At 30.9% G+C, this 11481-nt stretch overlaps 1 protein-coding gene across 12 annotated transcripts in view; it reads right to left on the reverse strand.

Annotated features, from left to right (window-relative positions):
- The window catches only part of ARB2A (ARB2 cotranscriptional regulator A), a gene marked incomplete at its 5' end in the record, with an annotated part of 224307 nt that overhangs the window by 131065 nt on the left and 81761 nt on the right, over nt 1-11481 (reverse strand). For all 12 annotated transcript variants that reach the window (XR_014025682.1, XM_081321747.1, XM_081321746.1 and 9 more), the window contains one exon: nt 2008-2226. Coding sequence is in view for 11 of the 12 variants with exons in the window: in XM_081321747.1 (XP_081177873.1) it covers nt 2008-2226 (219 nt within the window). The remainder of the gene's footprint in view (nt 1-2007; nt 2227-11481) is intronic.

Below are 11481 nucleotides of genomic sequence, written 5' to 3' on the forward strand. Positions count from 1 at the left end.
GAAAATGAGCACAAAATTTTAATCTAAGTAAATCTTCACATTCCCTCATGTTCAGCAATGAATAAAAAATTAAGTATTTACTAGCTTGGGTTCTATGTGAATGGGAGAGATGTTCTCCAAAATGTGCAGCAGCAACCTCTTGTGGTCTGAATAAAGCAATGTATCCATAAGAACAGGAATGAATATGAATATATTACATGCATAATGTCTAAGTTAAAACATCACACGTGAAATATTTTTCTTGTATAGAAAATATCTGAAGTACGTGTTTGCCTCACTAATGTAGAATTTTATGAAAAATAACTTTTTCTTTGACTACTAAGCGCAGCTGGCAGATATTTCAAACAAAAACTATTTTAGCACAGAATATATAAGGAATTTTTTTCTACCATAATGGGTCAGATGAAGTTTATTGCAGGGACCAAATCACTCTCTTCAACAAGTTGTAGTATAAGTACATTGGCAAAGTACATTATGTCATAGTTAAAAAAAAGTTGCAGCTTGAAACAATAAGTACCGTACTTTGCTCTTTCAAGCTTTGCTCTTAATGCTTTAGAAGGTATACATTATCTGTTATTTATACTCTTTTCACAGAAAAAGTCTTGCTAGATACTTCAGTACTTTAGTGTAATGGCTGTAAATATGATCATGAAATTTTATTAATATGGAATTCTGAATAATGAACACGAAAGCTGCTAAGTGTCTACACTTAGAAAGCAGATTTTTCTCACACAAGACTAGTCTTTGAGCTGCTTTGTCATATATACATATAGTAACTAACATTCGTTATTTTTCTTTGCCTTTTTCTAACCATTATGCCAGAAGGTTTGCGGGATATGCCCAACTCTCAGGCTGATGTTTATCTACCAATAGTAGGAATTGGCAGAAATTAGCAATTGTTTAATATCTGCTAAATATATCACCAATTCTCTGCAGGGCCTAATACTATAGAAATTTGTTTCTGGCAAATTTACAAAACCCCCAATGGTCCCTTCAAAAAAGAAAGCTTTTCTAAGAGTGGAATTGACTTATTTATTTACATAATAATAATTTATTATGTAATGTATTTGTCAAAAATAGAAGAAAGAAAAACATTTCCAATTATTTTAAAATGCCAATATTATATTCTTGGGCAATCCTCATTCATTCATTCATTCCTAGAAATATTGTCTCCAGTTTTAAAAATATACATTGTAAAATTAACTACTAAGCTATATTTGCTCAATACATTACTTCACCCAGTGTAATAATTAACACATGTCAAAACTTTAAAGGTTACCCCCTTCCTCCCAGTTGACATTGTTCAACAACTACCCAATGGTACAAAATTCTACATATATAATGTGTCATACGTATATAAAGCACTACTATTTGTACCTCTGAATAATTAAAAATCTTTGGGTGGCATTGATGCAACAATCCTATCCAGCTAGTATTACAAACTGCAAAGGTTCATTGATTAAGCCCAAAGGACAGAATTTCTTCACTGTTTTGTTCTTAAATGATTCTAACTTAAATATTTATTAATATATTATTAACTATCTTTATCCTTCTACACATCCCCAAATGGAAACAATATATTACAAGTCAATGATATAATCTTATAAGATTATCAGCATTTTGTCCACTGTTATTAGTTTACTAGACAAGTAAATTAAAATATAGAGATTTATATTACTCCATTTTCCCAAAAACCTATTCCCATAATACTTTGTGCACTTGTAAACAAAGCTATGTTTTAAAAGATTTTTAAATAATCATGTCTACTTAAAAAACCATTGCATACACTATATTTCACATCACTATTTTTGGAATGATATTTCAAGCTTCTCTTTGAAATTAAACACATTTTCCGATATATTTTCATTTTTAGAGGTAATAAATTATTAAAAGAATTTTTTTAAAATTTTAGTAACACATTTTAAAACATAATATTAAAAGTGCAAATAAGTAAAAAAAAAGTTTCTGTTCTTCAATATCAAAACAAAACAAGTAAGATCAACTTACTCTAATATAGACTTGCATCGTTTCCTTTTCTTTTTGTGGATTTCGGTACTTCTCATAGAAGTCTCGTCGCTTCTTTGTATCTTTTGGAATTTTATCTTTTCTCTCTTTTTTTTCTGCAGGTTCATCTGAGCTATCTGGAGACGGCTGTATTTGAGCTTTTGTCTTTTCAACCTCAATATAGTTCTCATTCGGATTCAGTACTATCACTCCATAGCCTTCCTGTTTCAGATGAAAGGGGGGGAAAAGGATTTATTGGTTCAAATGTATTGACTGAAGTGATTTTCATAGCACTGATAAAGGAAGTAGCAGTTGCATTTCTTTTATGTTTGTGTCCAAATTTACAATGACCACTTCTGTTTATTTGCTCGCCTTGTTCCTGACATTGTAAATCCATACAGTGATTTACGCAGTTCATCAAAAATTGTGAATCAACTTCCTCCACAATGGATTCCAAAATTACCAACTTGATGCTTAATTAATAAAAAGTGTTATATGTAGGTTGCTTATTGATTGCAAAAGGATTTAGCAAACTTCAGAGATTAAACCATGAAACATTTGTTCAATTAAAAACTTATAGCAGCAATAACAATGAATCCATTTTAATTGTAATTATTTCTTGAGCTCAATGAATTAGTTACAAGTTTAGACATAAGCAATTTTATTGGAATTAAAATGCACTTAAAAGACTTGAAACAGGAAAAATATTAGATTTTTCTCAGACAATAAAAATTATAAATCAATAAGGAACATACTGGGAGAGAGTCTGAAATTTTTGTTCATATCAAAGAAAATAATCCTCATAAAAGAAAGTAAGAGACGTCAAATCCACATAAACCAAATCCAGTTGTCAACTTTATTTCAAAATTTCTTTATAACTTTTCAGGAAAAATAAATAAATTTTTATCTACTTAAAATAAAATCTTCACTTGAATAAAAGAAGTCCACCTATGTAGATGATCAATGCTAAGTAAATCTCTGACAATAAGAAAAGATACTTTATTTGGTGTTGCTTTATTCTAATCTGTGTAGCTATTCAAAAACCTTGTAATGCATTGTGATAACTGTCAGGTAGACAGATTGTCACTTGGTGCTTTTCTACAGTTGGACACACTCGACTAGCTATTAAAATCACATTTGAAGAAAGTTCTTACTCTTCCTTGTGCCTGTACAAGTTTTCACGCCCTTCTCAAATTTCTACTATACCTTCTCCTCCCACCAAAACTAAGTTAAAGAACACTGTTGCACTCTGTTAAGCAGGGTGAATTAGAGGCATTCAGTTCACTGTCTATGGTATAAGGGAACATGGTAAAAAGGTCACCTTAGGTCAAAGAGAAAATTGCCGCTTTCTAGATTCTGTACCATGAGTAAGTGATCTCCTGTCATTTTTTCCTCCTGTCATTTTTTCCCCTACAGTTTTCTGTTCAGCACAAACTCTATACACTGTATGTTTTTAGAAAAGATTAATGTATTAAATTAATATTATACTACAGTTTCTATATAAATAAACTCAATTGAAATTTATATTAAAATCAGGATTGGGACTTTTATTTTTAAAAATATAATAAATACATTGAAAAACAGATTCCTGCCTTCACGATTACTAATAATAGAACATTCTGAAGAGACTGTTTTAAGTAATTGCTTCCTCCCCCCCAAGAAAAAGTTGTACATTGTGCATTCAGTGTCTTAGTTTGCTGGTCTTGTTTGTGACTTGAATTTTTTTTTCCTTTGCAGATAGGCCTTATATTGATTCATGTTATGTTTTATACAATGCAAGATGTAAAAATTCATGTATTTGTTATTATTTTACAGATATTAGTGAAACTGAAACCATGTTCATTTTTTGCTACTCTCAAAAAAACCACAGACACACATAAATCATCAAAGAAGTAAAATTTGTCTAAGTTATTGATTATGTAACTGAAAATTACATGACTCATTTGTCCAATTTTATGAGGACATAATGTCAATTTTTCACAGACACATCAACAGATGAAAAATGAATCCATTTAAAAATCTCAGCTACATAAATAAATTAAAGGATTTTTACCAATTAAGTTTAAATAGCACATGATTTAAAAACTTTTTAATATACTGTATTTATTAAAGTAAAAATAAAATTAACATAGTAATATTCCAGGAGAATATATAATATGTTTTATGGATTTTTTTAAAAAAAGTTCATTATAATACTTGTTTTGCTTAGGAGAAAGTTGACATTATGTCATACTCTTTTCTTCATTTGTCTTCAGTCACTTCCCCTACATAATATGAGGAAAAAATAGAAAAAATAGATAATGAATAATAGACAAAACTTGAATACATGAAAGGAGGTAGAAATACAACATAATATATATAGCTGAAATAGAATTTAACTTCTATCAATGCTGCTAAAGTGAGACCAACCTAGCATTATCATAAATTAATTTTGCATTTGACAATATGACCTTTTGTTTTCTTTTCACCTTAAAAAGATTTAAATATTTTTAAAATTTATCAGAATGTATTTAAATTTTAACCTGCATTCTTTATTAATAAGACTTTTAAAATAAGCTCCATTTTAATGTCAAAATGACAGGAAACTAATTTTGGCACATCATCAATACATTCAGAATGTAGAGACCAACTTAAACAAAGACTTATGCAGTCACATTCATACACACCTATACTTTGTTAAAATACTCCTTAAAATCAATAATATACATTTTGCAAACTGATATGATTTAGAACATCTGCTTCCTCAGATGTGCATGCCTACTTAACTCTATATCAACTAATTAATAATTTGCCTTCAAAATAAATGGTATAATTGAAATATTAAATGTGAAAACTATATCTGAAATGAAATACATCTGCAATATAGTACATTACTCATATTTTTTTAGTTAAATGTTTTCAGAGATGTGTAGAAAAAGCATTCAACTATCTGTAGAATACAGCATTCAACAAGTTTTAAGTTCATCTGCACAAACTAGTAAAATTAAATAACTAGTCATTAAAATTAAATAATCTAACTAGTCTCTATTAAGGCTAGTCTTTAATAAATTTTGAGTCCCGATTATTAGTTGGATAACCAATTTTATACCATTCATGCATTCCAAAACTCTATCCAATAAGATTATATTTACTATATGCTATAAAATTATAGCTGTATGATTACAAAATCTACTGGATTTTTGCTAACAAATTAAAATTCTTGTCAATTATTTCAGAAACTGTTTAAAGGATGGACTTAATTTCCAATCTTATACACCTGCTTATTTATTCATATTGATTAATTTTGATGATTAAATTACAAGCAAGCTTAGAGAAATGTCAAAAAAATACTTATAATACCAAGACTTTTTGTATCTTAAATAACAGGAAATTCATGAGCATGCTTGGTAGTAAAATATGATATCAAAAGAAAAAAAATCCTAATAACATCTTCTACTACTGTGTAAAGATACAAAACCCATATAGAATAAAATATAGACAGCAACAGCAAAAATATTTGAGATATATTCAGGAAACACAAGAAGGCTCTTATGTCTGCTGAAATGAATAATGAGCTAAAAGCGTTCAGCACAGCATATTAATCCACTAGGATAGCACGCTGTATATGATCAGAGAGGTCAGGAACCTAGAGTGGAATATATTGACCTATGTGTCTATCTTTCTGGCTTGTAAGTAAAAATCTGTAACACATAATTTTCTTGAGCTTTATCAATCTGATTTTAAAAAACAAAAAACTATTTAAAACATTTGAAGCACGATCAAGTTAGTTCTGCAGGGAAAGGAATCCTAGGAGTTTAGATCAGTAACCTAGATCTATGCATGTTTAAAATGGACATAGGAATGACTATTCATTGTTTTTAAAGATGTATGATCTGTTTTATTTCCTATCTTTTTCATGAGAAGGGTACCTATGTGTCACTGTTGCAACAACCTAGATGCAACAGTAGGATGAGGTCATGACAACCAATCAGAAGTCACTAGTGAAGCGTAAAAGTAAACATAGCTGTTGGAGATGCAGCTCAGCTTGAAAAATGCCCCCTCCATTATTTGAGCAATTTTCTCAAGACGTGACCTGAGACTGAAATGCCTAAAATGTCAGTTGACTTCTTTTTGTATTTTCACCCAATGTGCATTTTGGCAACTGCACCCTGCTAACACTTTGTAATATTTTCATCCCAGTTACACCACATCTCTTAGTCTCCTGCATTCCACTTCTGTGTCCAAGTGTATAAATATGTTATATTACTGCCAAACTTCATATTGCTCCACAAAGTTTCCAACTTAAAATAGCTCATCAACTTAGACAAGAAAAGAAAACATGCCACAAAAAGTTTTTAGGGGACCACCTGTTGTCTATTATTTTTACATAGCACTTACTCATAAATCATAACACAGGGTAATTAATCAAGCTGTCAAAGAAAAGGTCAAAGGTTACACAGGGGAGTCAGAAGGTCATTCATGGGCTGATAGAGGTCAGGGTCACACCACATTCCTCATTATCAAGTTGGGATGAGAGACGACCCAAGCAAACAAAAGTGAAAGCAGATGGAGAAGTGAGTGGATAAAAAAGAAAGAAAACTTGACAAACAAAAAGAAAACTGAAAGAAGAGTGTCAGCTGCCTTCAAATAAAGCATAGAATAGAACCAAAACACACTGGAATGTGCTTAGAAATGTTCTATGTAACATAAAGAAACTACATTTTCATTTTTTTAAAATTTCATATAGTTTAGATGTTTTGATGGAAATAAACAGCATCACTACATGTTTTGATTACTTCATACAATATTCAATAATTACAAGCAAAGCAGATAAAGAAATTATGTTGAACATGATCAATTTTCCCCACCTCCACTTTCTGGGTATAGCCTGTAGCACCACAATAAAATCTTTGTATTTGTATAAAAAATAGTACTGAAATTATACTCTTCAAAACCACAAATGTTCATTACCCCAAAGCATCATAAAAGTCCTTCTGGATGACACAAGAGTTATAAAATATTCTATCATTACACTGACCTGAATTAGATGCAGAATAGTGTGCAAAATTAGCTGTCACCCTTTCCTCAAAATCTTTGCTAATCTCATTTTGAATGTTTGCAGCTTTATCAACACATGCATCAATGTCAGCTCCTTGGTTACTGAACCGCAGTACTTGGAAGAAGATATAATTAAAATGTTTTGGCACAGAAAAGGTGAAATTGTATCTTCCCGTATTCCCCAAGGACTCTGTAAAACATGTAGGATATATTGACAAACACACACCCTTGTCTAGAGCCCTGACATTCCAGGTCACCAACTGCTATTTATTTCAGAACATTTGCACTTACCCATACAATCACCTGCTGTGTTACTAACTTTTAATGGCTGTTGAAAATTTAAAACTAAACAAAAAAAGTTTTAGTTCCTGATAACTTTATTTAAATGTATTAAATGTCTCAGTTATCTGGTTTTTGGTTTTATTTTTCCCTTTTCATTTTACCATAAACACTTATACATTTAAATTGCTATAAATTATATATATAGTTCATCAAACTTTATCAAATACAATAAATCTTAGATAAGATACTGCCACAGAATTTACACAATTATACAATTCATATTAAAAACAATGCTTTATTATTAATTATTATCATAGTATAGACAAAAGACAAGATCTGAGAACTCTAAAACTTTTTAAAGATCTTATAAATAAATTTCAGCTAACTCTAATCTTTATTTCTACTACACGGGCAAAATAAAAATAATGAAAAGATACATGCTGTCAGTTCCAATAGGAATAATCTCATAACATACAGCATACTACTATAATAATTAAGAAGTTTAATTTTATGGGACTGAGACATCACTTGGATTCAAAATAAAATAATGGAACTTAACTCACTGCTGTTACATTTTTAGAACTGGATATAAAAATATTGAGTTAGTACAGCTTTATAAAACATGAAGATTTATAGATACAATGTTTTAAAAACATAAAACATGGTGTAGTTTAAAGTAAACAAAAATGCATTGATTAGTAAATAAGATGTGGTTTTCCTTAATCTCAAAATAGCTATATATTTACATATTATACAATACTTTGTGCAAAAATATGCTGACTGCCTCACTTTGAGCAACAGTTCAAATACAGCAGATATTCAAGGAAAACACTACTGTCTATTAAGCACTGATATACAACATTTATTATAAAGATGGGTTTATATTTCTTGCTATAAATAAGAAGTTCCTCACTTTGATTATCTCTTCTACCATTGCTCCTGAAATGGCCTTAAACAAGCTCATTACAATAAAAAAATCTTTATTTTGATCTTTGGCCAGCATAAAACCACTGTTTTTCATTCAGCCTTAAGCCTCAGCCTTCAACTTTGGAACAATGTAAGCAATATTATGTTTGAAATGTCTTGAAATTCTGAACACTTCAAGCTCTAAAAGCTCAGTTTTGACCTTAAGGATGTGTTCTGATACTATTCCTAGCATCCAGAATAGTCAGAACAGGATTGAAACACTTCTAATAAGGTCAGGGCAACCTATTTTAAATTCAACATGTTTCATTTTTGAAATATCTTGCACATTTCTAAATGTAAGGATATTGCAGTATGGCTGTACAACTGTAGATTTATGGATATACAGTGAATTTCATGGATTATAAAGATATGATTAGTTTTATTGGAAAGAAGCTATAAAGAATCATATATTTAAATATATATGTTTCATTGTCATAAGTAGAAACATACATAAGAGTCATCATAGTTTTACCTTATCAATGGTTCCCTTGGTAAAAAAAACAAAGTATTTTTACATTCCATGCATTCACCAGCAGAAACTGGAACAAAGGTAAATTCTAGATGCATTCTAAGAATAACTTGAATATTTCTAATATGTGAAGTCATACATACTAAATGACAAAAATGATATGTGATATTTGAAAGCGTTTTCAGATAGCTGAAATACCTGAGAAACGCCCTTCCTAGCGTTACAATTGCAAACTGTGACAAATACCTTTGTTGAGTATTATAACCAGCCAGTATTTTTTCTTCCTAGCATTTTCCACTTTTTCTTTTTCAATCAACTGAGCTTTGATCCATTGGTTACAACAAGAATTGACCAATTGGCTTGTCATATGAATCTGATGTCACAGATTGAGAGATAATGGTTGGCCCAAATTCATCCAGCTGGCTCTCATCGTAAGGCAGAACTAGAACTCACAGTCTCCTGGTTTCTAACCTGCTGCCATAATCACCTCAGACCAAGCTGGCTCTTTTTTTTCTAGGACATGGTTGAGAGGTTTTAGCAGTTCAGCTCAATCAAGTATATTCAGTGTTTTCTTTTTTCCCAAATTGACATTAGGTATTTCACAATTCAGTCTTTTGCATGCTTATTACTTCTATTATCTTTTTTTTTAAATGTGACTTTTGCTGATTCAGTAGCAACTTTTCAAGACTGAAGAAACTTCTTGGATGAGAAGCAAAACATTTTCAAAGAAAAAGATCCCAAAAAGTCCAGTTGCCTTTTGAAAAGCATCTTTGGGTTTTCGGGATGCATACTAGGTTCATAGTTAGAAATAATAAGTAGTCCTTACAACCAAACACATGGCATATTTTCATTGTCTAATGGGAGAAATGCTACTGTTAAGAATTTCATCTCTCTTGTCCTCCTCTGGACATTATTTGGCTACTATTTTAGGATTTATCAGCCCATTCCAACCTACTCTTTCTTGCAATATTCTTGCTTTTTCAATTCATATTCCATGAATAGAAATATTAAACCTTGTTATTCTTGTTCTATTTTTTTCCTAATAGGTATTTTAGAATACCAGGAATCATTCAAGACAAATTCTGCTATTTCACTTGGAAGCAGGGAGAAAGCACTGGATTTCTAAAGTGATATTTTTTCATCTTAATTTAGTTTTAAAGGTAATGGTTCAATATCAATATGCAGATGAAAAAGTCTGTTTCTCTGACAGAAAAAGCTAAAACAGTTAAATTGCATGCATTTCCAGGCCTCTAATATCTTTATTTTAAAATTAAATGACGGGGGGGGGGGAGTTCAACATAGTATCTGTACAGTTTTCTCAGCCACTATATTCCACAAACAGCATATACATCCGGCTACAGGCATCCTTCTTCAGTTTGCAAGACTGTATGTTGTGGTGGTTATACATTTGCTGATTTTTATATGATTGCTCTGCTGTGTGATGTACACAAGAATCAGGAAATGCATAGTCAGAAAGTTTAGCCTTGCACACTGTAGACTCTGCTCTCTTTCCTTTCTTTCTGATATCTGTTCTACAAATCTCATTTCCACAAGAGAGATCAATGGTAGAGATCAACTAAAAGGAGAAGAGAACAATACCAGCAACTGTTTGCACATACAAATACTGTCAGCATATACATTTTCACACAATCAGCACCTGCCCATTCGACACACATCAGCCCCTGCATCCCAATTTTGTGCAGTGAGCTGCCCCCAATTTAAACTAAGTGGGAAAGAATTAATCACACAGATTAGGCAGATCATAACATCAAAACACATATACAATACTTCAGAGCAATATGCAATGATTGCATAACTAAATATTTCAAATTATAGTAATGAGTATAATTAGGTAACCCTTTTGGAAAAAACTAAAATGGGATTAAAGTAACAATTGTCTAACATTCAGTAATATGCAGAAATCCATTAAACCTATATGAGTTTATTTAAAATCTGCTGAAATGTCTACATTAGGCTTCCTTCTTTATTTTTCCTTAAGCAAATATAGCACCTGCACTCAGGATTCATATTAGATTCAGGCTATTTGCATGAAAGGTCTACATATATATTTTATTAAAATCAACATGGAGAATTATATTGCTTGATATTTATCTACTCATGTAAATCTAATACACATTTCTTAAATGAAGCAACATTATGAAAGTCAATTACTAAAACTGAAAACTGACCCTCAGCACAAGAACAGGAATATGTTAATCCATAGGCACGCACAATAACTAATGAGTGTGACACGGAAAATGTAGAAGTTCACCTCATCTCCCTAAATATTAAATAATATAATAAGCTAATAGTAATTAAATCAGTTGTTGTATGTGACCATCTATGAAATTATCAGTTTTTCAAATTAATATATTTGTTGATATAGTGATTAAGTAAAGAGTAAGTCTAACAAGTATAGATTATGAAGATTTTTCATAGTTGTGTTTTGATAGAACTTTAAAATCATATTGAATTCCCTGATATCTACTCAAATCTACAGAGATTTCTATGCACAAAATAATTATTATACTAAAAGTCCATCTTTTCTCTATGAACCCAACTTGGGGATCACTTCTCACCAAACATCTTGTTATTCACACCGTGTTTACTTGGATCTATCTCTCATCACAGAGTGGCCCAATGTCTCCTTATGGACTTTATGGTTCAGTACCAACTTTAAACTGGGCCTCTCCAGTTCAGTATAATATTCTAACAGCTCACTT

Source organism: Vipera berus (assembly GCF_964194415.1).
Source record: "Vipera berus genome assembly, chromosome: 2".
In the NCBI taxonomy this organism is placed as follows: domain Eukaryota; kingdom Metazoa; phylum Chordata; class Lepidosauria; order Squamata; family Viperidae; genus Vipera; species Vipera berus.